The sequence below is a fragment of the Rhinatrema bivittatum genome, chromosome 5, assembly GCF_901001135.1.
Source record: "Rhinatrema bivittatum chromosome 5, aRhiBiv1.1, whole genome shotgun sequence".
Lineage (NCBI taxonomy): Eukaryota > Metazoa > Chordata > Amphibia > Gymnophiona > Rhinatrematidae > Rhinatrema > Rhinatrema bivittatum.
This window is the reverse complement of record NC_042619.1, coordinates 149301089-149328458: the sequence shown is the minus strand read 5'-3', so window position 1 is coordinate 149328458 and position 27370 is coordinate 149301089. Positions and strand designations below refer to the sequence as shown.

Below are 27370 nucleotides of genomic sequence, written 5' to 3'. Positions count from 1 at the left end.
GACTTGAATTGGCCAACCCTGGAAACAGGTTACTCTGCTTGATGGGCCTTTGGTCTGACCCAGTATGGCAAACCTTATGTTCTAATGGTATCATCATTAGTAATATGGTAAAAAAAAAAAAAAAAAAAGTGTGTATCTTGCATGTAAATCTGGTAAATATTTCTGAAAAATGGACCTGTCAAAAGTTAGGAAAGTCTGATGTATATATATTAATATTCAATCAAGATGTTCTTCTATGGTTGACCATTTTTCTGGTAATTACTATACAGTTATAATGCCATAAGTTTAGAATAGCTCTGGATGACTGAAAACTGTGCTGGTATATACAGATAACCATGCATAATTGCTCAACTACCAAAAAATTGAATTTCATGCTCAAAGCTTACATCTTCTCTTACAAACTACATCCACTGAATCCCCTAATCTTGTCATGGCTGCTTATTTGTAGCTTTCTGTACAGATTACACTGCTAAACTGTTATACCAAACAACATACAAATATGAGTTGCATTACTAAAACAGTATTTCAGATGTGGTACAGAAAGATATAGGATGGAAGAAGAAACAAGAGCAGATATGTCATGCAGATGCTAAAAACAAGAGTGGAAACAAGTGGAAGGACAAAGTATTTGCTGAGTAAGAACTGAAAATAATCAGTATAAAAAAATATATATATTTCACTTGAACAAACTAGGCTCCCAAAGAATATGCAACATAAAAACTTGACAAAAAACAATATTACACAAAGCCAATAACAATGCATAGGATGATGGTTGCATAATATGACTCATGCATACATCTAAAGATCTGATCACATGGTTTCATAATGTTGAAAAATATCATCAATTACACAGTTGATTTTCCACGTATACTTGCCTTTGCTATATCTTGAGTCTCATAATAGATACCATACTTACAGCATATTAAGACAGTATGTAGCTTCCCATAACATTAAAATATGATAAAAGTTAAGCTTAATGTGTCAAAAATATTTTGGTTGTAAAACTTACCAATATTACCTATCCTTCCCTTTTTACTGATATTTGACAGGATGATAACAAAATGGTTACTACTTTGGTGTCAGGTAATTTTCACAGAGAAATATGTAAGAAAAAAAAGCTTACAGTTTGATTTCACAATAATTAATGGGGATGTTCCACCAGACTTTAATTGTTGTTCTACATATTCAATAATTCTAAAATCAATATCAGACAAAACCCAAATGATTATAACTAGAACAAAATAAATAAAACACGTCAAAATATAATAGTGCATTATGGTTTTATTGACATCAGAAACAAGTTGCCTCTTTCATAAGCAATATTAATTACTACGAACTTTTATACAGTCAGTGTGTGGCTGTTAAACTTTCAAATCCACCTAGCTTCTCTGTAAATAGCCAAAGCTACCAATGTTGTATTACAATCTTTGGAAACAGTCATAAGTCCTTTAACAAAATTGGAGCAGAAGAACTTCTTTCCTATGAATCTTTTTATTCCCAAGCAAGACCTATAGGAAAAACAAAAGAAGACAAATATCAGATGCAAATCCTGCATTAAGACATTTATTGTTGATATTCTGTACAAAAATAAATGAATATTTACCATCCATTCAGGAACTAAAATTAAATATTATAAACAGCCAGTAAACCTCAATAATCAATTGTGATTGGGTAAGAAATATTCTGTTATATGATTTTGTTAAAATGGATCACAAATGTGTGTGTGTGCATATACATATCAGTGCCCCTAGCTCCTGAGATTGTGTGGCTGCAGGATGAACCACATAATAGTATGTTGTGCATAATTCACATCCTGCTACAGAATCCACATATCTGAAACTTTCCTTCTTATGTCAATCTTTTGAAGAAAGCTACAGGAAGCCTGACTTCATTCTCAACTCTTTCTGCTCCTGCTCCAGCCAATCCCCTTGTAAACAGCCTGCAGGGAACAGTAGGAAGGGAGGCTGAGGCTTAGCAGGTGAAAGAAGAGGCATTCTGTTCACTCATCCAGCCCTTTCCATCTATTATTTCCCCTCCCCTCTTCTCCAGTCCTGAAGGGAAGAAGAGGGGAGGTGAAAATGGAGTGGACAGAGAATGCAATCAGAATTTTTAATCCCTCAAAGATGTCTTAAATCAAACCAAAGATGATTTTGATACAATTCATGGATGTTGTGATGCCCCTTCAGAAGAATTTCATCTTTATACAAATGTTCTTGCATCTCCATATGTGACCAATAGTACATTATTTACAAAGATCTGGATGTGTTTTTGGACGGATGCAACTGCTAGTGCCGCACAGCTGACAGAGAAAGCATTCATTTAAATTCACAAAAGCCTTGATAACTGACACTACTGCTGACAAGTTTCAAACTTGTGTTAATTTGACTCCTTTTTGTGTCTGTTATTTACCCAATATATTTGCATGTATATTTCTATGTGATTAAAAGCATGAAAAACTGCTGATGCCGAAGACATTTTTGGCATACATAAGCTAATATCCTCTGAAAGACAAGGACTTTCTCAAGAAAATATAAAAATGATGATTCACTATTTCAATTCAAAACAAAAATGACATTTCATATTTAAAACCTGCAACTTATATATCTTGGTAAATAGTTGAGTTTTGTACTTGGTACATTTTTTATTTGTAAATAGTTTAAAGAAGGGATGTGCATTTCTTTCATGACCGTTTCAAAACAGAATGAAAGAAAACCCAACAAGATTTTGATGGATTTTCTTTTGCTACATTTTGGGAGAAAAAAAGGAAAGACACCTCGGGCCCACTTGAGGCTTCACTGGGACTGAGGCCTAGGCCTAGTGCCAGGGCCAAGCGTGAGGCTGGGTTCTGGTGCCAATGCCTCTGGCGATGCCAGGACACATCCTGGAGGCTGGGCATCATATATGAGGCCTAGGCCAAGGCCTGGTCTGGAGGCCAGGTACTGTTGTTGAATCTCAGTCCCGAAGTCAGGGGGTAGGTCCCATTGCCAAGACCTCAGCCCAGACTCACCCCAGAGGCTGGGTTCTATTGCCTCAGCCCAGATCCAGGCCCACACCTGGGCATGGCCCAGAGGCAGGCTCTGTCACCAAGGTGCAGGACCATGGCTAGGCCCAATGCCAGGCCTCACTGATAGGCCAGGTCCTGTCAATGATATAAACCAGGCCTAACGCCAGGGCATGGCGGGGGCTGGGACCCATCGCCAAGACCTTGTTCTAGGCCTGGGTCCAGGCTTGATGTCAGGTCCATCGCCAAGGCCTAGGCCTGATGTGGGGGCCCAACCCCGAGATTGGGTCATGTCACTGAGGTCAAGGGCTGAAGGCCTAGATCAGGCCTCTTATGACTTCTTGAAATGAAGTCCTCTGATTGGAGGGTGTGCTGGAGTGACGTCACTCTGGCACCTTCTTCCTCAGTGGAGTGCACCATTTAGATGAATGGTCATATATTTCAAAGGCCGTAACATCAAAATGGCACCCTCCACTCAGGAGGAAGGCGCCGGAGTGACATCACTCTGGTTCATCCTTCAAGCAGAGGGTGTCATTTCAAGGCAAAGCTGAATAGAAGAGGATGTTTGGAGACCTAGTTCTAGACCTCCATTCATAGGCCTGGGCAATGGGATCTGGCCTCTGGGCTAGGTTCTGGCATTGGGCCTAGGCTTAGCCCAGGGAGACAAGACCCAGCCTCCAAGTCAGCCTGGTTTTGGGCCTGGGCTTGGACTGATGCCTCAGCATTGGGCCTAGGCCGAGTTCTTGGCATCAGAACCTACTTTTGGGCCAAGCCCTGTAGTCGGGACTGGGCCTGGGCTTTGACCAGGCTCTGGTGTCGGGCCTAGGCTTTGATGATGGGACCAGGCCTCGGCGCTGCACCTAGGCTTCAGGCTGTGTCCCGGTGACAGGACCAGGCCATGCTGATACAATTTCCCATGGATTGGGTAAGTGGGAATAGGGGTGGTTTCCGGACCCAGCAAATTTTAGGGTATGTGTGAGAGAGGGTGTATGGAGGCCTGGGAAGGCCTATTTTGTTTTGGGGATTTTTTGTAATTTTTTTTTTGTTTCTGCAAAGGACAGAAACAAAATAAACATTAAACAAGATGATATTTTTTTTGGGGGGGGGGGGGGGGGTGTGTGCAAAAACAAAGCCAAAATAACAGGTAACATTCTAAGAGCTTTTGACAGCGGTAAACACTACATTCTAATAATGCTAGACTTATCAGCAGCTTTCAACACAGTAAACCATAAAATACTGCTAAATAGACTAGAAGAAATCGGATTACACGGCAAAACATTAAACTGGTTCAGTTCATATCTAAAAAATAGGTTCTTCCAAGTCCAGGTCAACAACGTATTATCAGAAAAAGTCAATCTCAAAACAGGAGTATCGCAGGGATCAGCCCTGTCTGCAACCCTCTTTAACATATACATGCTGCCCTTATGCCATCTGCTTGCAGGACTAGGAATCATACATTACATCTATGCAGACGACATTCAACTAATTCTACCCATAGAAGACACATTAGAGAAAACATTAAACCTAGCTAACATGTACCTAAACATTATAAGACAACTACTAAACCAAATGGAACTTGTGATTAATATTGATAAAACAGAATTTCTACACTTAGAACGAAAAAATACTAAATCAGCCAAACTCCAATAATCCTCAAGGACAACCAGAAAATTGAACTAGCTGAAAAAGTTCGTAACCTTGGAATAATAATGGACCCTGAAATCAATCTAAAACAGCACATATCACTGAAAGTAAAAGATGGCTATGCAAAACTAATGATCCTCAGAAGGTTAAAACCACTACTAACACCAGATCATTTCAGAACAGTACTTCAGGCACTAGTCTTTTCCAGCACTGACTATTGCAATGCACTTTTACTAGGTCTCCCAAATACAACATTAAGACCACTTCAAATACTACAAAACACAGCAGCCAGAATACTATCTGGAAAAAGAAGGAGGGACCATATAACAGAAACCCTAGTGGAATTACATTGGCTACCCATAGAACACAGAATAAAATACAAAGCCTTATGTACCATACATAAGCTAATACATGATGAAAAATCGGACTGGCTAAACACAGCATTACGAGTTCACGTCCCACACAGAAACCTTCGATCAGCAAATAAAGCTGCTCTCTTTGTGGCTCACCGCTTTCGGTTTCGCTCTCTCTGTAGCCAGGGCCAACCTTACCTCAAAGAGGGATACATCAAGGCTTTCCTCTTTCCTTTCCCAAGCCATGAATTCTGGAAGGTTTCCCGGGGTGGGAGCGAGGGGCGAACGAGTTTGGCCTAATCCCCCCTCCCGTTCCTTCCTTTTCTGTCCCCACGTCTGCGGGGTTCACACCTAGAGCTGCTGTCTGCTGCCAGCTGAAGCCAACCAGGACAGGGGTGGCGGTGGTGGTAGGGAGGGGTTATTGGGACTTGGAACAGGGAGCTGGAGGCTCAGCGGTGGGAAATTGACGTGCTCCATCTGCCACTTCACAAAGATCCTGCTGCTGGCACATGTCTGTTTTCTACCGCATTTGCTGGTGAGTATTGCTCCTAGCCTGGCTGTCCCTGCAGAAAAGGGTGGATCCCAGTAGCACTGCTCTGCAGCAGGCTGACTATGTAGGTACTGTTTGGATGGGGAAAGAAAGCAGACAGGGAGACCTCTTCCATCTTCCTCCTGGAATGAGGTGGCGTAATTCGCTAGAGGGGTCTATACGTGCCCCTTTTTGTATCTGGCCTGCAGGTGTACCACAGCCTTCGAGGTCAGGAAGGGCGCTGAATGGGGTTACTGTCTTGCTAACCAGTGGGGGAAGCGTGTCTCTCTGGGCTGGTGGTGCTCGCTCTGATACCTCAGCAGGATTATACTGAGAAACGTAGGGGGTGGGGTAGCAAATCTTTGTGAAGGTGGCAGCTGCCCCCCCCCCCCACCACTAACAGCCCTTGCTATTTCTATCATTTGCATGATGCTACTGAGCCTAGGCAGCACCATGTCCCTGTTAGGGGTTAAGATTTAAAGGCAGCTACTCTGTCCTCGCGGTACATGTTTTAATGGGTCCCAAACTCCTTTCACGCTGACAGGCTACAGTTCTGCCTAGGAGGTGGGATGAAAAATTCCTAAACCTCTGTCCCCTTTTCAATAGAGAGTGGACAGGGCTATGCTGCAGCTTCTCTTCTCGTTCCTCAAATAGTGTTAGTGTTGCTTCAGCTGTAGCACTACATTTTGGGAATTTCTTTCTTTGATGGGTCTTGTGGCCTGTGCAAAATTGGAAAGGTGCCCAGCTAACTTCTCTACAAATGATTTCATGTTTCCACTGCCAGTTTGCCATACGCTGTATGTATCCATGGAGTATAAAAGTTTTGATGCGTTCACACTGCTTCTCTTCTCCCATGAAGAATGATTGGTCCAGCTATATTCTTCCTAAAGGCAGATTACCTTTTCCTCTGGAACAAATAATGCGGTGAAAAATCCTTTGCATCTCTAAGCAGCCCTCATCAACCTGGGGCAAGGGTTCACAAAGTTGATGGTATCCATCACCAGAGCGCTCAGCCGAACCCCATCTCAGTGACATTGGCAGCAGACCACAGACACTGAATCTGCCGGCAGAGATACTAGCACCATTGCCGTGGCCAACCAAGGAGCAGGGTAAGTCTGATTTGGCTCTTATGGTGAGGTGAAAGTTGGCAGCCAGGACAAAATTGGATTGGCTAGCTAGCTTGCTTCTGCATCCGACATTTCCCGACAAGAGAATCTCACTCTTGGTTATAGTTCCCAAATAGGAGCCTGCTAATTTCAGTTGATCCTTAACTTATCTGCAACAGTGCTACCTAATCTCAAACTCCTTTCATGCTGACAGGCTAGAGCTCTGCCTAAGAGGGGGGGACACAAAATTCCTAAACCTCCATCCCTTTTTCAACAGAGTGGACAGGGCTATGCTGTAGCTTTTCTAAGCAGGGCTCTTCTCTTTCCTTAAATAGTGTTAGAATAGCTTCAGCTGTAGCACTACATTTTGGGCATTTCGTTCTTTGATGGGTCTTCTGGACTGTGCGAAATCGGAAAGGTGCCCAGCTAACTTTTCTGCAAATGAGTTCATGTTTCCACTGCCAGTTTGCCATACATTACATGTATAAGTGGCGTATAAAAGTTTTGATGCGTTCACACTGCTTCTCTTCTCCTATGAAGAATGATTAGTCCGGCTCTATTCTTCCTAAAGGCAGATTGCCTTTTCCTCTGGAACAAATAAATAAACAAACTTATCTTACCCGGCCAGCGGATCAGTCGCAAACGATTCATGCTCAGCATGGTACACATCATTTGATAGTGTTCTAGACCTCCTTACACTATGCAGAGAGAATGTGCTTAATGGCAAAGGCTGATATTAAATCAGCCTTTTTGGCTCCTCCCAGTGTACCCAGACAGCATCAATATCTGAGGCTTTTTGACCAAAGGTGCCTGCTATTTCAACAAGTACAAGCCTATGGGACCCTCCATCTCTTGTTCTGACTGTGAGGCTATAGCTTTCTGCACGGCAGCTGCCTCAGAGCACGAGTTTGATGAGCATAGCGTACTACCTTGACGATTTCCTCGTTGTTCCCCATGCCTTGGGGGCATCCTTTGCATTTTTGACAGCTTTCAGAGTCTAGCACATGTCTTTGGAGTTCTGTGGACCTCTGTGTGTGTGGGGGGGTGGGGGAAGGGGGGCACTGGCTTTGGCCTACACTGTCAGCAGCTGGTGTGCAGAATCATGGCCACAGATGTGGATGGATTCAAGGAGCACTTTGGATATCACCTTTCTGGAGCTGTTCCCGATAGTAGTGGCGTTCCATATTTGGAATGAACGACTGCGAACAGGTCTCGAGGCACAGTCCAAACCAACCCGGCAGGTTATGTCTTTTCTATGGCCCAGGGTTTGCCCAACCCAGGAAGGAATTTCGTGTTTAGGCACATCCTTGCGGGTCGGGCTAAATACAGCCCACACCTTATGGATGCACTGGTTATAGCCTCACCACCCTGAATGTGCCCAATCCCATTTGATCTTGGAAGCTAAGCAGGGTTGGGGTGAGTTATTACTTGGATGGGAGGCTGCCTGGAAATACCAGGTGCTGGAGGCTTTCTACCTTGCATAATCACCTGTTGCCCTATGGAGCTATCTGCTGTAGGAAGTGTCCCCTACTTCAAGATGAAGGAGGCTGTCTGTCGCCTGGGCACGCTGGCCCTGGCATGGCGGCAGACCTGACACCCCATCCTATGATTGAGCAGTCACTTTGCCTGGGTGAGGCGGGTGACTGGGAACGCCCTGAGGAGTGAGGCAGGTGTCCAGGAACACCCTGAGGATAATCACCTCCTGGAGGCCAAGGCCTTGCTTAGTTGTGGCAGGCCACAGGCCAGAGGTGACGTGCTCACTATGCAAAAGGGATACTTTCACAGCTGTATCGGTTATGGTTATATATTGTTTCAAGCTGGTCTTGTTCCAAGCCACCTCTTGCATAGTACTCTTTGCAACATGTCACATGAGCAAATTAGTTACTGTGGCCAACTGCAGGCATGACTGCCCCAGGCTTCAAGGTTGCGATACCTCCATTGCCGGTAGAAAATTTACTCTCAGGAAATGGAGAACAAAGACCGACCAGCTCGGCAGGGGGTGCATCAGCCACACTCGCTAAAGTACTGGGTCTGGTTACCTGCCCCTTTGTTAATGCGGCATGCTACAGGGCGCTCAGCCACTCCGGAGGGATACAGTTTCAATTGCATGCCAACTCCTCTCTCCGAGCAAGCATTAAGTTAACACCATTCATAAGCACATCTTGGCCGTTCGGCTGCTTCTCGGCTGTCGGGGACCACCATACTGCGTATTGGTAGATGGCACTCCCCAGCACATCTGTTACAGATTTAACAGGTAAACAGATCCCCGGGACTCGACATACCTTAGCGAGTTGGGATATGGAATCTCACAAGCATTATCGTCCCCCTTCCCCACTACAGCTAATTTAACACCTTCCATTTTTCAGGTCCCCACTGGTGACATCGGTCGATATGGATCCCTGGACATTTGTGTTTTGGGCGGAGCAGCGTGCAATGAAAATACCATTGGTTGGCAACTGGGTGTAGTGGCTATAAATGGAAAGTGTGATGGCTGGGTTGGATGGGCATGCGCTGAGACCAGCTTGTCCCCTGAGAGACTAGCTTGTTCCCCCCAGCTGAGGCAGCAATTAACTATTTCTTCCCCTCCAGAGGTATTAATCATATACCTAGGAAGAAATGACATAGGAACCATGTCAGGGCACCTGTTCCTGGACAACATGAGGAATGACATTGTGCTCAATTTATCCTTGATGCCCCACACAAGACTCATTTGGTCAGAGATCATCCCACGTCACCAGTCCCTGAACTCGCCACTCAGATGACAGTGGATGAAGAAATTAAACAAGGCTAAAGAAGGGCTTTTCAGTTTGGAAAAGAGATGACTGAGCGGATATGATAGAGGTCTACAAAATCATGAAAGGACATGAACAAGTTAATAAGTGCAGTTGCTTACCTGTAACAGGTGTCATCCTAGGACAGCAGGATGTTAGCCCTCACATGTGGGTGACATTATCTGATGGAGCCCGGCACGTAAAACTTTTGTCAAAGTTTCTAGAAGCTTTGATCAGCAGACTGAGCATTCCCAGCCTGCTACTATCCACACGTCCAAGTGAGGCCCCCGTTCAGTCTCGAAATATAGCAAAACAGATTAGTAAAAAAATAAAACAAGAAACCGAAGGTGAACCCAACATCGTGGGGAGGCGGGCGGGATTCTTGAGGACTAACATCCTGCTGTTCTAGGAGAACACCTGTTACAGGTAAGCAACTGTGCTTTCTCCTAGGACAACCAGAAATGTAGTCCTCACATATGGGTGAGTACAGAACTCCAGACCGTCATTTTCAGTTAGAGAGACCAACAGCGGCTGAACAAGATGCCAACGGGCAAAACACAACTGCGGCGCTGTGGGTAACAGGAGATGGTCTGGTTCCCACAAGAAGCATGAACAGAGAGAGATGAGTTCAAGTCTGGAACAGGTTGTGCAGGACAGACTGACCGAAGATGCTGTCCTGACGGCTATCCCTGTCAAGGCAGTAATGGGCTGCAAACGTGTGAAGAGAACTCCAGGTTGCGGCCCGTCAAATTTCCGTGATGGGGATTGCACACAAGTGAGTCACTGACACCTTCATCGCTTGCACAGAGTGAGCCTTTACTCTGCCAGCTAATTGAAGGCCTACGTGTGCGTAGCAGAAAGCGATGCAATCGGCCTGCCGGGTAGACAAGGTCTGTTTTCCCACCGCCATCCCCAGCTTGCTGTGCAATCTAGGTAGAAGGCCAAAGCCCATTTATAGTCCAGGGTATGGAGAGCTCGTTCCCCTGGGTGAGAATAAGGTCTCAGAAAAAAGGTGGGTAAAACAATGGACTGCCTGATATGAAAATCAGTCACTACCCTTGGGAAGGAACTTAGGATGCATATGTAGAAACACACGGTCATGGAAGAAATTCGTGTAAGGTGCATACATAACCACAGCCTGCAGCTCACTGACCCTGTGAGCAGAAGTGATCGCCACCAGGAATATGACTTTCCAGGTGAGGAGCTTCAGGTCACAGGACTGCAGAGGCTCAAAAGGGGGCTGCAAAGTTGTGCCAGGACGTCACTGAGGTCCCAGGATACTGCTGGTGGTTGAAGTGGGGGCTTCAGTTGGAGGAGACCCCGGATGAAATGACCAACCAGGGGCTGGACCGAAATGGGCGTACCAGTGACACCTCTGTGATACACACTTACCGTGTTGAGGTGTACCCTGATGGAATTGGTCTGGAGCCCAGATTCGGACAAGTGCCACAGGTAGTCCAACAGCTGGGGGAGAGGGCATGAGAAGGGGTCCAACCCATGCCCCCCACACCAAAAGGAAAAACGTTTCCATTTGGAGCTGTAGGACTTCCTTGTCGAAAGTTTCCTGGACTCTAACCAGAACCCTGGTAACACAGTCCGAGAGCTGTAAGGGCTGGAGGATTAAGTGCTCAACATCCAAGCCGTGAGGGCCAGTGCCTGAATGTTGGGGTGGCGCAGGTTGCCCTGGTTCTGCGATATGAGGTCGGGTGCTGTCCCCAGTGGGATGGGCACATGCAGCGACAGGTCCTGGAGAAGCGGAAACCAAACCTACCTAAGCCAGGAGGGTGCCAAGACAATCATAGTCCCCCCGTCCTACTGGAGCTTTGACAGAGTCTTCGGTAGCAGAGGCAGAGGGGGGTCGCATACAGGAGGCCCTGCCCCCAGTGAAAGGAGAAGGTGTCGCAGGCCGGATGGCCGTTCCCCGCCGTAAGAGAGCAGAACCGGCTCACCTTGTGGTTGAGAGGGGATGCGAACAAGCCCATATCTGGCATACCCCACCGGCGCAACAGGTCAGTCGCCACCGCTGGGTTGAGGGACCGGGTTGAAAGGACCGGTTGAGGAGGTCCGCCAGCGCATTGAGCTGACCTGGCAGGTAGGTGGCCTGGAGATACATTCCTTGGGAAAGGGCCCAGTTCCAAACCTGTACTGCTACTTGGCAGAGGAGGAACGATCCTGTTCCGCCCTGTTTGTTGATGTACCACATCGCGACCTGGTTGTCCTTCCTAATGAGAACTTCCTTGGACAACAACTGATCTTGGAAGGCCCACAAGGCGTACTGTATTGCCTGAAGCTCCAGAAGGTTTATCTGGCAATATGCCTCGGTGATGGTTCAAAAACCTTGAGTGTGTAGGCCGTTTGTGTGGGCTCCCCACCCCCAGGGAGAAGTATTGGTGGTGAGGGTCACCTGGGGCAGTGTGGGCTGAAAAGGAAGCCCGTGTTTCAGATTGGAAAGAATTTCCCACCAGGTCAGGGATACTCTGAGAGGGTCTGTGACTGAGGCCAGAGCTCCTAAATCCTGAGATGCCTGCTGCCACTGGGACCGTAAGGTCCACTGAGAGCTCCTCATGTAGAGGCAGGCCAGGAGAGTCACATGGACGGAGGCCACCATGTGGCCCAGTAGGCAGAGCAGGAGCCAAGCTGGCACCCTCCTGCTGTTGCGGACTAGGGTAGCCAGTGAGGCAAGGGCGATCGCCCAGTCCTTCGGCAGGAAAGCTTTCACTTGCACCGTGTCCAACCTGACGCCTATGAAGTCCAGCTGGGAGGACAGGCAGAAGTGTGACTTGGGGAAGTTGATGACGAACCCCACTGTCTGCAGGGTCTACACCGTCAAGGCCAGAGCATGCAAGGCCCTGAGCGAGAGTCGCTCCTGACCAACCAGTTGTCCAGGTATGGAAACACATGGACGCCTGAGGTAAGCAGCTACCACCACCAAGCATTTGGTGAAAACACAGGAGGCTGATGCCAGCTCAAAGGGCATCACTTTGTACTGGAAATGTGCATTCCCTACCAAGAAGTGGAGGTACTTCCTGTGGTTGGGGAAAATCGCAATGTGTGTGTATACCTCCATGAGGTCGAGGGAGCAAAAGCCAGTCTCCTCTTCGGAGGAGCGGGTTCAGCATGCCCAGAGAGACTACCTTGAATTTTTATCTTAAAGAAACTTGTTCAGTGCCCTGAGGCCGAGAATGGGGCACAAGTTGCCATTCCTTTTCGGGATGAGGAAATACCTTGAGTAGAACCCTTGGCCCTGTTGTTTGCGAGGGACCGGTTCCACTCGCCCGCTGCAAGGAGGGCAGAGAGTTCCGTTTGAAGAACGACCAAATGGGCGATGAACCCCACCGATGGACATGGGGGAGAGGTCTCTGGGAGCCGACTGAAGTGCAGATGGAGAGGACCCAGCAGTCCAATGTGATCTCTTCCCAATGCCTGGCAAAGCTGAGGAGCCTGCTGCCGACTGGGGGATCAGGCGCCAGGGGAACTGCGGCTGACTTATGCTCCCTCGCTGCCAGTCAAAAGCCCGTGGCCGGGACTTGCTGGGGTCCCAGTTGGGGTCTGGGGGCCCGCTGCTGGCGGGTGCGACCCCTGGAACCAGTTCGGGGTGTGTAAGTTCGAGCGGCCAGAGGGTAATACTTCCTTTGCCGGTAGAAGGGTTTACAAGAACCTTGCCTGGAGGATTTCCTAGCTGCATATGGCCCTTCTGAGGCACTAGCTGATAGCTGCTGGAGGGTATCATGATGGTCCTTCAACTGCGCCATTGCATCCTGGACCTTATCCCCAAACAGATTCTCGCCTGTACAGGGGAGGTCGGCGAGCCTATCCTGGACCACTGGCTGGAGGTCTGAGGCCTGGAGCCAAGCCATCCTTCTGGCATCGATGCCTACAGCGGCTAAGCGAGCTTCAGTTTCAAAACATTGTAGGTGGAATGCATCTTGTGTTTTCCTGCTTCCAGACCCAATGAGGCAATGGCGAAAGGGGTTCCTGCTGTTGTGTGGAAGGCCCTCCGCAAAATCCTGGACTCACTTCCAGAGACTGCGGTTGTACTAAATCATGTAAAGTTGGTAGGCCACAATGCAGGCAACCAGGATGGTGCCTTGGAAAAATGTTCTCCCTATGGCGTCGAGTTCCCTAATTTCACATCCCAAAGGGGGAAGAGGCATGGGTATGGGAACGCTGGGATTTTTGTAAGGCGAACTCCACGACCACCGACTGGTGGGGCAGCTCTCTTCTCCCAAACCCCAGGCCTGTTGCACCAAGTAGGTGGCATCAGCATTTCTGTTAACTGGGGAGATGGAGCTGGGGTGTTCCCACATGCATAGGAAGAGTTCCTTAAAAATATCATGGATCAGAACTTCCACGATCGCCTTAGGAGCGTCAATGAACTGGAGATCTTCCAGCATCTTGTAACATGCATCCTCCTCCATAAGGAGCTGAAAGCTGATGGCTTCAGCCACAGCCCTGACAAATCCCGTGAATGACAGGTCCTCGGGTGGTGACTGGCGCCGCTCCTCTGAAGGGGAAGGCTCCAAGAGGGAGTCGGAGTTTTCAGAGGATGAGTCTGTGGAGTCATCACGACCCCTCTTCCTCCCTTAGGCCAGGGTGCCAAGGGCCGAAAGGGGCATCAGCCCTAGGCTCCGAAGGATTCAGAGGCCGAAGGGGCACAGACAGTACCAATGGCTGCCCTGGTATCGAGGGGATCATTGGTCGTGGTAAGCTGGAGGGATCCGGCAAAGGCTCGGGGAACCATGGGTGAAGTTGAACAGGACCCAGCAATCAGTGGCCAATGGGGCATCAAGTGCCCCGTTGACATCAAGTGCCCCTTGGGCACTGGCAGTGTCAATAGGGTGCCAAGAAGGGCGTCCAGACTCTCCCAGCAGAGGTACTAGCACCAATGGCGGAGGCTCGGGCACTGGCCACAGGTATGAGGGCTGGTGGCACTGGCAGCTCAATGCTCTGCAGAACCTTGAGAACAGCCAATTGCACACTGTGCTCCAATTCCTCCTAGAAGTCCTGGGTGATCAGAACTGATGGAGGGGGATGAGGAGTCGCTGACTTATCCTCAGGTTCCCGAGGTGGCACAGTGCCCTTCACCAGTGTTGGTGGGCAACGCCTTGGGCTACCGGGGGCACTGGAGGATAGGGCCTTCGATGGCCGGTGCTGCTTCAATGTCGGCTCAGCAGCCACCGATGCCACTCTGGAACTAGAACTGTGTTTGGACGGTGATCAGTGCAGGTGCTTCCGGGTCCGCTTCCAGTGCTCGGCCTGGTCTTTCCCCGGTGCAGAGGAAGTCGATGACCCCAAGGTCTGGGGGAGTGGAGAGATCACAGAGGATCGATCTCCTTCTCACCGATCCTTGGGGGTGCTAGCTACGAAGGGTCACAAAAGGGAGTGACTGAGATGGCTCTCCGCGATCCTTGGGCATTGAAGAGACTGTTGCAGGTGAGGAGGACCGGGGACCTGAAATGTTTCTCCATTTTGTTGAGGTGCGCACAACGCCCTTTGGGTGTCATCTGATCACACAGACAGCACCCATGGGCGTCGTGCAAGGCCCCCAGGCAGAGAATGCAAATCTCATGCGGATTCATGATGGACATGGTCCGCGGGCACAGATGAAAACCGGTCGCCATCATGAAAAATATACGGTGTGCGGTCGATGACCAACAGACACTGCGAGGTGGGGAGTCAGGAATTGACTGCGAGTTGGAGCAAAAAATGGACAAAAAGTCTTACCATACCTCTTTGGTGACTCCTCCCACGGTTGATGGACATCTGGCTGCCATAGCTTCTGCCTGCCGTCCTCTCCGGCATCCCCGGTCTGGCTTGGGTGCTGCATCCCGCCATGTTGTTCAGCTGCCATAGGGCGTGCACGCCGCACGGCCCTGCTTCTTATACTTTCTTTGGAGCGAACCTCAGGGGTGTCCCCCTGTGATGACGTCACGCATCCCGGATACAAAAGCCTACTCTATTTGCTAGCTACTCGAGTTAGCAAGGTGATGGGACTCCTTACGGATGGGATTCGCTCTCCATACCTAGCTGCTCTGCCTCTCCTTAATTGGACTTACTATCGGGGTACCCGCTCCTCGGGGGCCTCTCTCTTTTCTTTCAGGTCGCTGTCTGGAACTGGTACTTGCTCCTCGTGGGCTCATGTTCCCGGACTTGTTGCTTGAGCTTCACTTCTGTTTGGAAGGAACCGCTGCCTACACCATCAGTGAGTTACCATCTTTATTCTCTCAGACCTGTTCCCTGGAACCAGGTACTCGCTCCTCGAGGGCCTGCCTCTATTCCAGCTTCTGTGTTACCTTCCAGGAGAAACCGCTGTGTGAGTAATCAACCAACGAGGCTCTATACCAGAACCCTGTGTATGCTCCACTGTACTCACTATCTCAGTTTCTCTTCACTACAGCACAGCTATTGAGGGATTGCTGTTCCAGTGTCCTGAGGGACTACAAAAGCCCAGCCGGGCTTCATCTCTACTCACTACTGCCACCTCTGGTGGCTTCTCAACTCTGTTTAATAAAAGATAATTCTGTATTGTGAGTCCTAAAGCTGAGCCTGACCTGTGGCCCCTCATGGGACTTCCTCCAGTGGGCGTGGTCATCTGCCATAGTGTCCAAGGGTCCACCCAAAACCTTACAAACAATAACAACCACAAAGGGGGACCCAACGAGGATCAGAAATAGGGATTGAAACAATCAAAGAAAATTCGAAAAAGTTGGAGCTCCATGGACCTCGAGGCAACTGCACTGCGGAAAAGAAGAGACTGAAGGAGGATCTCACGTGGACATGCGGATAGTAGCAGGCTGGGCATGCTCAGTCTGCTGGTCAAAGCTTCTAGAAAATTTGACAAAAGCTTTCCGTGCCGGGTACCATTGGTTGGTCACCCACATGTGAGGATTACCATCCTGCTTGCCCTAGGAGAAAATTGACTATTTACTTTCTCACATATTGGAAGGACTGGGGGCACTCCATGAAGTTAACAAGTAGCTCATTTGAAACAAATCAAGGAAAGTTCTTTTCACTCAGCGCATAGCTGGGCTCTGAGTTCATTACCAGAGGATGTGGTTGCTGCAGTTAGTGTAACTGGGTTTAAAAAAAATGTTTGGATAAGTTCCTAGAGGGAAAATCCATAAACTGTTATTAAATGATGAGCAGTGATAGCTTGTGATTTGTTTGATGTTTGGATACTTGCCAGGCACTTGTGACTTGGTTGGCTGTTGTTGGAGGTGGGATGCTGGGCTTGATGGACCCTTGGTCTGACCAGTATGGCATATCTTAGGTTCTTAAGCAGATTGACAATTGCACTAAACAAGCAGAATGTCGGGGTGGCATTCACATGAGGCATGATTGTAAGGAATGACTGGCTATGTGTGGATTGCATTGAGCTGCTGTGCAATACCGGGGTACATCTCTGATATGAGACAGGACCTGTTCTTGAACAATTTGAAGTGTGCTATTCACAGAGTGTTATTGGACTCCTAGTCATTGGTCGCAGTTGTGTTAGGTGAGGGTCCCTGATAAGCCGTCTGGCTATCCGGGTCCTATGGCGGGGGAACCGCACAGCATGCGGTATAACCTAATTCAATGCGATGGAGGGCTATTACCAGGGCCTGCTGGTGCGGCCGCAGACCGGATGCCCCCCTTCCTTCAATAGGGTAGTCACCTTGCTTGGATATGGCGGGTGATTGGAATGCCCAGTGATTATCTCCCAGAAGGCAGGGCCTTGCCTGTTTGCGGTGGGTCCCAGGCCGGAGGTGGCATGCTGCCTGCACCAAAAGGGGATGCTATGTTAGTTTATCCATGTTATGGCTCGGATACACAGTTATGCTGTACACTGACATTGTTGTAATAAAGCAGTGGCCAATTTACTTCACATATGGTCTCTATGGTATTCTGTATACGTGGGAGTATACTGCTGTCTCCCCCCTCCCTAGCAACAGACTGTTGCGGCTACCCAGATAATACCAAAGGCTCTGTAACAAGTCCTAACCTGCAAAACAAAATAATCCAAGTCTGCACAAAGTAACAAAACTCATTACAATAAATTTTACCCTCCCCTCATGTTTAAATTTTGGATATCAAATTATTTTTTCACAACTTTCAGCTAATGTATTTTATCACAGGATACACAGAATGTACCATCTTTTTTTAAAGTAATGAATCATCTCTGCTCATGTAGGTTTGTTAACACTGGAGATCAGTTATAAATTAAATTAAAATAAAATGAAACATAGAACTAGGATTTATAAAATTCATTTGGTCCATGGTAATCCACTCTTTTTTTCTATAGAAGATATTTCAGTCAGCTAAACTTTGCGTACTGCGGTATCAACAAAACACTGTAAAAAAAACAATAGATTTCTCAGTGGCTATAACAGTTAATTGTTCTGTTGAGTAAAAACAATAACATTCTCCAAATGTATGTAATATGATTGTCAAAAACATACTTTCTCTCACATCTGGTATATACCAGAGGAACCCCTCTAAGCAGTATTAAGCAGTTTTCAGACGTATATGATACCAAATTAGTGTAGTATTAAGCAGTTTCAGAAGTATATAATACAGAGTTACACTATAGGGTACGAATAAGGAAATCACTACAAAAGGCAAAGCCCTAGGCAACATAAATATGTAACATGCAACTAATACAACAATCAGTTTAAGCATTGTTCTACCTACCTAAAAGGTAGTTTTTAATAATTCTCAATAGCTATTTGGATAATGCATCTCGGGCAAAAAGAAAAATAAAGAACATGAACACCAATCTAAGATGCGTGATATGACGAAAAATTAATGACATTGATCACTGTTTCTTGTTTACACTATTTAGGACAATTACTTCTGTTTTCTCTGGTGATCCTATTGTTTCGATTTTCAAATGTGTTACAGCAGATTATAGGTATAATCAACTATGTTTTATGGAGGATGAAGTCTCAGTGTTTGATGTAAAAACAGAATTAGGGTTTTAACAAATGATCTAAGCAGCAGCAGAATGCTACTAAAGGTAAATGGAAAAACTCATGCATGTTCAATTCATGTTAATAGGAAATAAGAAACATTACTACAGCTGAACATCTGTGACAAAACTCTAAGGGGTGAATTTTAAAAGTCTGGAGAAAGACAAAGCTAAGAGATATGCGCAGAGGTCAGGCCCACGCGTGCTGCACAGATTTTAAAAGGCGCCCGTGTATGCGCGTACTCCCGGTACACACACAAAAATGTTTCCGAAAAAGGGCGAGGTGTGGACATAGTCTGGGTGAGGCATGGGCATTTCAAGATTTATGAATGAAACCAGCACGTACATGCTTACGCGCACAAGCGCATGCCAGAGTGCCCTACTGCTTAATTTTACTTCTGCTATGGATGTCGTGTAAGTCATAAAACAAAATACTAGGATAGTGAGCAGGGGTTTAAGGGTAGGGGCTAACAGGGTAAAAGGGAAGCTAATTAGGAGAGAGGTTAGAAAGTCCTATCCTTTACCTAGATGCACTGCGAACGAACTTGGGAAACTGGTAGCTGTGTCAGTGCACGTCTACTACAATCACCTCACTTACGCGGTAGAGGCGGCATTTATGTACACATGCGTGTTCATATAAAATTGTGTGCACATCTATGTGCGTACAGTCTATTTTATGCCATGCATGAATATACAACAATTAATAAACCATTCCTGAAATGAATAGGGGGTGGGAAGCTCATTATTGATGGCAGCTTTGGATTGGAAGAACATCTTCAGCTATTCAGCAGATCATGTGGCAAATATAGCCCAGGAACAATCTTTGTTTTCTGATTCAGCTTCCCACCCCCTATTCATTTCAGGAATGGTTTATTAATTGTTGATATCATTTATTTCCTGGTACTTGTGGATTCATCAATTTCTGTATTGATACGATAAATATCCCATTATTGATGGCAGCTTCGGATTGGAAGAACATCTTCAGCTATTCAGCAGATCATGTGGCAAATATAGCCCAGGAACAATCTTTGTTTTCTGATTCAGCCCCTCCCCCACCAACCACAGATGCTTTAGCAGACCTTACCAACCTTTAATAAAAGGAATGTCCGTGCAGAAATGCACGGCATATCCCTAATTGAATATGTCAAACAGCAATATATTCCCAGGGGTTTAAGAATGAATAAGGAACCCCTCATGTTTACGGAACGGCCAGAATTCCTTTCCAAGTGGGTCGCCATCCTGAACAAGTGCTCCTTGGACTTAATGCTGCTAATAATTGAATACACAAAAATAGTGACGGATGAGATCAAAGCTGAGATCATCGTTATAGAGGATGAATATAAGCAAAGTACGTCCGAGGAAATTGTTCAGGCATCTATGGAGGAGCTCCAACGATCCACTGACAAATTCAGAATGGACATCAAGCGGAGAAAAATTACCAAATTCAATCACGATCAGAACGATTACAATGAAGATAACGTATATGTCTGGCTAAACAAATATAAGGAAGGAACATCTCCACCTAAAACAGTTGCCTTTGCAGATTCCGATGAGTCCTCGAATGGAACTGTTGTTCAAACTGATACTCGTAAAAAACCTTTTTTAGACAAATGCAAGTTTCCACCCAAACCCGGACGATCCCGCGGCAAGAAAAAAACACAACAACAATCCCGAGACGAAGATGTGCTGTGGCACAAGCCGTTCACCCGATCCCAATCCAATCATCAGTAATTAACTTGTCTCACCATTCTTTAACGTTGGATGAGGAATCGGTTCTTAACCGGGGATTATCATTTGTCCCCACTAATAAACACAACCCGTTCACAAGCAGGATTGCATTACATAGATTTTTTCGATCTCTCATTATTAAGCTTTATTTCTCTGCGGCAGATACCACCCAAGATATGTCTATAGTGCACCCTAAGTCACGTTGGCTTCCACCGGGTCCAGTTGACCCACATATTAAAACCTTTCAAACTTTGGTTTTACAGGACATTGCCAACATTGAAACACAACAACGACGTACTTTTTACAATTTATCAAAAGGCGAGAATTATGCATTAAAGCAACTCACACAAAACACAGATATTATCATAAAACCTGCTGATAAGGGAGGTGCCGTAGTTATTATGGATCATTCTACATATCAACAAGAAATTTATAGACAATTGGAGGATTGCAAGTACTATCGCAAACTGTCAGCAGATCCCACAGCAGACCTTCTCCATCAAATTCAGGATTTATTACAAATAGCCTCTCAGGCAGGTTTCCTTACCACAAAAGAATACAGATTTTTGAATGTGGAGTTCCCCAGGGTTCCAGTGATATATGGGGTACCCAAGGTACACAAATCTTTGGTTAACCCCCCATGTCGCCCTATTGTATCTGCCAACGGTTCCCTTTTGGAACCATTAGCGAAATCTTTGGATCATTTTCTTCAACCTGCTGTTAGCACGTCTAGATCATACAAACAAGACACATCTCACATGTTAAGATTACTTCAGGACATACCTACAGTTGCAGAAGAAGCCCTGCTAGTAAGTTTAGACGTGGAATCACTCTGTACTAACGTCCCCCAAGAGGAAGCATTAAGGCTGGGTAAAGACATTTTGAGCAAGCGATTATGTCCACAACGCATACCCACAGAATTCTTGGTGTCCTTATTGGAACTGGTCCTTTTCAAAACTATTTTTCTTACCAGCAAGAATATTTTTTACAAATTCATGGGGTAGCAATGGGGTCACCGGTAGCCCCCGACATTGCTAACCTATATGTCTCCCAATTTGAAGAAACAATGGTCAAGATACATAGACGATATATTTTTTATCTGGAACGACTCTGAACATCAATTATCTGAATTTCTTAAATGGCTAAATTCTGCAAATCCCCATCTGAAATTCACTATGACATTTGATAGAGAGCAATTATCTTTCTTAGATATTCTCATTTCTAAAAGAGCAGGCATAATTCAAACAACCCTCTTCAGGAAACCAACCGATCGCAACAATTTCTTAAAATTTGAAAGTCACCATCCACGAAGATTTAAGGAAGGTCTACCTGTGGGACAATTTTTCCGCATTCGCAGGATTTGTTCCAATCAGCAAGACTTTTTTCACCAAAGTGCAATCCTGAGTGACAGGTTCAAGGAAAGGGGATATCCGACCGCAACGATAAAAAGGGCTTTCAAAAGAGCTAAATTTCCCCCCCGTGAATCCCTCTTACAATATAAGAGTAGGAAACAGATGTCACAGATAGTGTGTGTGCTGGAACACACGAATCTCACTCAACAAATCAGGCAGTCCATAAAGCGCAATTGGCATGTCCTCAGCCCACATCAGATTTTCTGCACCTCACCCATGTTTGCATATAGTCGAGGCACCAATATTAAACAGCAAGTAGTGCGTGCCACCCAACATTTTGATCATGCTCCCGGCCCCCCGGGTCAGACACAGTGTGGTAATTGCAGCTTTTGTACTCAAGCCATTACAGGTATTGAATGGCAAGATCCTAATACCCAGGTTCGAATTACACGGCGACATTCTGTGCACTGCAATTCTGACTTCGTGGTGTACGGACTCATATGCCCATGCCATAAAATATACGTGGGCAGAACCAAACGTAAAATTAAAGTCCGCCTTATTGAACACAGGAGCCGGATTAAGAATCTAGATGTTAAGGCCCCCATGGTCCAACATTGTGTCACACATCAACACAAGTTCAAACAATTCCAGTGGTTGGTCATCGAACAGGTTATACAATCCTGGAGAGGGGGGGATAGACTCTCAATATTAAATCTGAAGGAACATCAATGGATTCACCGCCTCCAATCTGTGGAACCACGGGGCCTTAATGAAAAGATCGAGTGGTACACTCTCATTTAGATTCTCCTCAGTGATTGCCCATATCGTTTCTTTTCTTTTCCCCCCCTTTTTACCGATCTCCCTCCTCTCAAAGATAGTGGACAGTGACGGCATTACCCATATAAGGATAGTTTGGGGCACACTCTTGTTCGAACATTTTCAAAATGGCCTCCCACTACGTCATTTCCCTTTTATGGATAGTTTAAATTCCAAAATGGCGCTCGTAGAAGGACTGTTTTATGGATAATCCCCAGCCGGAGTTTTTCAAAATGGCCGCTGACGACGTCATTTCCCTTTTATGGACAGCCCTTGTCCTAAAATGGCCCCGACTGTGACGTAAGTGCCCATATTTGGACACACCCACAGGTTTGGCGCCCTTTTTTTGCACTCTTAAAGGTCAGTGTTTTCGAGTCTCTCGCTGCCGATAGTTTATTCACGGCCCAGCGATTGACTACGCTCCAGCATCGTGACAAGGTAGTATACATGGGAATAAGGTACCTATTTTAAAACTAAAGTTTGGTGTCCTTTATTATGCATTGCTTCATTTGCAGAGTCACACAGAGACGCCTTTGGGCGCAGCAATTTAAGTCAGCACGTTGTACACAGTAAGTGTTCCTTCAATTTACACTGCCATCTCTCTCTTGTGGTGGGACCTAGTATGCACTTGTTCCCTTGTACTTGTTTTATCCACAGTAATGTCAAGCATCTCCGGACAGTGATAGAAGCAGGTAACAGCGGTACCCGACCCCCTGAGGAAGGAGGTTTCCTCCGAAACACGTCGTGTCGGAACAAAGTCGGACTTCACCACTTTACCATCCTTATCATCAGCACTCTGATCTTGATGCTGGACATTAAAGTTGCAAGTTAAGTACAACTTTTCAGTACAATTTGAGACTCCAAGTGCATCGGGACAGCTATACATCATATAGCGCCCTCATAATACAGCTCATTGAGACCTATGATTATAAACAAAGAAAAGCTTGCGCTACCATAAGCTTTTATGAGCCTAGCTATTGGGCATTTAATATATGAGGTCTCTGTGAGCTTCCCACCCCCTATTCATTTCAGGAATGGTTTATTAATTGTTGATATCATTTATTTCCTGGTACTTGTGGATTCATCAATTTATGCATGTATATACATGCATATGTTATAATATGGCCGCATTATATCTTGTTAAAATAGTATGCAACAACACTAATAAAAAACTGATATTGTATTTTGTCCCTCTTTCTTATATATTTCTACATTTTATCCTCTTAAGAGGGTTTTCTTAGTGAACTTCTATTCATTTACATAATAAATTATGAGCCAGTGAAGTAAATTTGTATTGAATCTGGTGTTCAATTGGTAACCAGTCTAATGTTTGCAAAACTGGGGTGATGTGTTCATATTTCAGAATATTGTTGAGTAATCATGCAGCAGCAGCGTTTTTTTATTTTTTTATTTACACTTTATTATGTTTCAAATCATCACAATTTACAATGATAAGACAAGAAAAACATCTTTATTAATAGGTAAATTACCAGGAAGAAAACAACATAGGCAATGCTCATGCTAAAGCCCACATTATTGGGGGGAATAAAGGAAAAAGAAAAAAAGAATTTAGAAAGTTGCTGTGCTGGGCCATCCCAACCATAAATCTTCAACCAGGATTGCTCTTATCAATAAGAAACTTCTCAAGATCTACAGAATCCAAAAAATGAACTTGTTACCCTGAAAAGATATAACACATTTGCAAGGAAATTTCAGATAAAAGGTTGCCCCTAAATCTAATACCCTAGATTTCAACAAGAGAAACTGCTTTCTTCTTGAGTTTCCCTTGAGATATCTGGAAATATCTGGATCTTCTGACCACAAAAATTTAATTCCTTAAACAAAGTATTGGCAGAAAAACAAATCTTTATCTGATTCTAATACAAAAGTAACAACAAAAGTTGCTCTAGTTTTTATTTCATCAGATTCCAGAAATGAAAAAATATTTGGACTGACAATTGGTGTTAAAGCTGCAAAAGACCCCTCCTCTATTTTCCACCCTTTTTTTATCCAGGCAAATAATAAGAATTAGATACCAAAAACATCTTCTCATTTGTAAATTGAAGAGTCTCAACTGCATATTTTTTAACACAGTAATAACGTAATGACGGCAGAAAAAGACCAAAATGGTCCATCTAGTCTGCCCAGCAAGCTTCCCAAGGTAGTAACTGCCGCTCCGTGCAGGTTACCCCCATGTTTCTCTTAAGGGTAGTAACTGCTGCTCCGTGCCAGTTAAGCTTTTTTATTTATTCCCACCCTCTTGCTTTTTAGGGATCCACAGTGTTTATCCAATGCCCCTTTGAAATCCTTCACAGTTTTAGTCTTCACCACTTCAAGGAAGCGAGCTATAGGAAACTTCATATCTGTAAGTAATTTGAACGCATATGATTCTCTAAAGCTTCATATTTCTGATGGATAATTAATTTATCCTTAATAGCTGAAACTGAAGTTAATTGAAGGCTGGATATAACTCCAGACTACAGTTTAACTTCAGATTATAGCGCCTTAGATGATCTACTTTCCAATTCTGAAAGCTTAAGGGATACATTTTCTGTATACTGAGATAACTGTTTTACAGAGTTAGTTAAAGCACTATCAATCCTAGAGATCGCTCTCCAAATATCCTTGATACTTCTGCTGGTTCCTCATGTATTTTCAATGAAGATTCCTCCTTTACTGAGTTAAATAAAACAGGCTCAGAAACAGGGTGGATAACTATTGATGAGGGCAGTAAGTTATCCAGATTTTCTTGCTCCCAAAATAGTAAATTACAGTTAGTAGACGTAGGAGCCAACTCCTATTGGAGAAGAGATGGCTGAGGGGGGATATGATAGAGATGTTTAAAATTATGAGAGGTCTAGAACGGGTAGATGTGAATCGGTTATTTACTCTTTCGGATAATAGAAAGACTAGGGGGCACTCCATGAAGTTAGCATGGAGCACATTTATTTATTTATTTATTTATTTATAACTTTTCTATACCGAAGTTCAAATAACAGAGTTAATTATCACTCCGGTTTACATTGCAACCATAAAAAAACAGTGACAAAGTTGTCTTACATAGAACATTTAAACATAGAACATTTAAAACTAATCGGAGAAAGTTCTTTTTTACTCAACGCACAATTAAACTCTGGAATTTGTTGCCAGAGGATGTGGTTAGTGCAGTTAGTATAGCTGGGTTTAAAAAAGGATTGGATAAGTACTTGGAGGAGAAGTCCATTACCTGCTATTAAGTTCATTTAGAGAATAGCCACTGCCATTAGCAATGGTAACATGGAATAGACTTAGTTTTTGGGTACTTGCCAGGTTCTTATGGCCTGGATTGGCCACTGTTGGAAACAGGATGCTGGGCTTGATGGACCCTTGGTCTGACCCAGTATGGCATTTTCTTATGTTCCCAAGATTATGAGAGCCATTGACAGAAATATTTAAGTCAATCAAAGGCATACCTGTAGGAGACTGTGGTTTGGGAGGTGGAGAACGCGTTTCTGGGGATAATGAAATCCCTGCTAATTCCATACTCGATTCACGCAGTGGCGAATTAACTCTGATTACATGTGAATCCTTTGGGCCATAAACTGAAATCAGCATAGAAGCTGTTGTTGAGATTTTTCCCTTCCTTTTTCTTTCCATATTAATCTAAAAAAAGGAAGACAAATTCAGCAGTTGGGGCGTGCCTCTTTGGCGTGCGGCTTCGGTGCGCCAGCAGTGGTATGCCACAGTACACCTCGCTCTTATGGTCCTCAGGGTCCTATGCAGGCAGGGTGTCCCAACAAATGTCCTCGCTGAAGAACAGAAACTTCTGAGTCCCGGCACTGGAGCAGGTAAGGTCCCCCCCTTGAAGCAGTGTTTTGAATTAACTAAAGAGGTTTGATGATGTTATTATATGAAAGACATATATAAGAATATAAGAACATAGGAAATTGCCATACTGGGTCAAACCAAGGGCCCATCAAGTCTAGCATCCTGTTTCCAACAGTGGCCAATCCTGGCAAGTATCCAAAAACTAAGTATATCTCATGCTACTGATGCTAGTAACAGCAGTGGCTGTTTTCTCAGTCAACTTGATTAATAGCAGGTAATGGACTTCTCCTCCAAGAACTTATCCAAACCTTTTTTAAACCTGGATACACTAACCACATCCCCTGGCAACAAATTCCAGAGTTTGTGTGTTGAGTGAAAAAGAATTTTCTCCGATTAGTTTTAAATGTGCCACATGCTAACTTCATGGAGTGCCCCCTAGTTCTTCTATTATCCAAAAGAGTAAATAACCGATTCCCATTTACCATTTCTAGACCTCTCATATAATACATTACATTAGTCAAGTGAAGTTAAGAATATAGACTGTAATACTGCTTTAAAGTTTGGGGGTTTAACAAGGATTTTAAATGACAAAGAATACATAATTTATAAAATGTGGACTGTATAACAGTTTTTATATGAGTTAACATGGATAGTGTTGAGTCCAGATGGATAATTAACAGAGTTGAAAATAGAAATAAGCTGAAAGTCAAATTGAATGGAAGCTGGGATCAGATAGTGAGCAGAGTGACCTAATGCTATGATTTCAGTTTTATTAAGGTTCAAAGAATGTCTGTTTTGAGTGAGTCAAGCAATAGAAGAAAGGCATAGTGAGATGAATTGGGATGTTGATGTCAATGATGCAGAAATTGAAAAAAAAAAACCAAAGTCATCAACATAGATGATAAGATAAACTAGCAAGAAGATATTAAAAGGGAGCTAAGTAAATATTGAACAATGCAGCAGAAAGGGCTGAGCCTTGAAGGACACCTGTTGTAATAGAAAACCAAGAAGATATTAGGAGTTACTGCCCAGGAAAAAGATCTGGGCGTCATAGTGGACAATACTTTGAAATCCTCATTTCAGTGTGCGGCAAAAGTAAAAAAAAAGCAAACAATACTAGGAATTATTAGAAAAGGAATGAAGAATAAAACAAAGAATGTCATAATGCCACTGTACCACCCCATGGTGAGGCTGCACCCAGAGTAGTATTGTTGCGTCCATTGGTCCTAGACGGCTTTGCCCCGTTTGCCTCACCTTATTCACGGCTCCTCCCACTTACCTGGGAAAGATGGCTACCGCCGCGTCTACAAGCCGAC

At 45.0% G+C, this 27370-nt stretch overlaps 1 protein-coding gene across 2 annotated transcripts in view; it reads right to left on the bottom strand.

The window, feature by feature from the left end:
• Positions 1-1254: 1254 nt before the first annotated feature.
• TDRD3 (tudor domain containing 3) overlaps positions 1255-27370 on the bottom strand; it is a 632378-nt gene continuing 606262 nt past the window's right edge. For both annotated transcript variants that reach the window (XM_029602994.1, XM_029602997.1), the window contains one exon: positions 1255-1508. Coding sequence is in view for 1 of the 2 variants with exons in the window: in XM_029602997.1 (XP_029458857.1) it covers positions 1449-1508 (60 nt within the window). In the remaining variant the exon portion in view is untranslated. The remainder of the gene's footprint in view (positions 1509-27370) is intronic.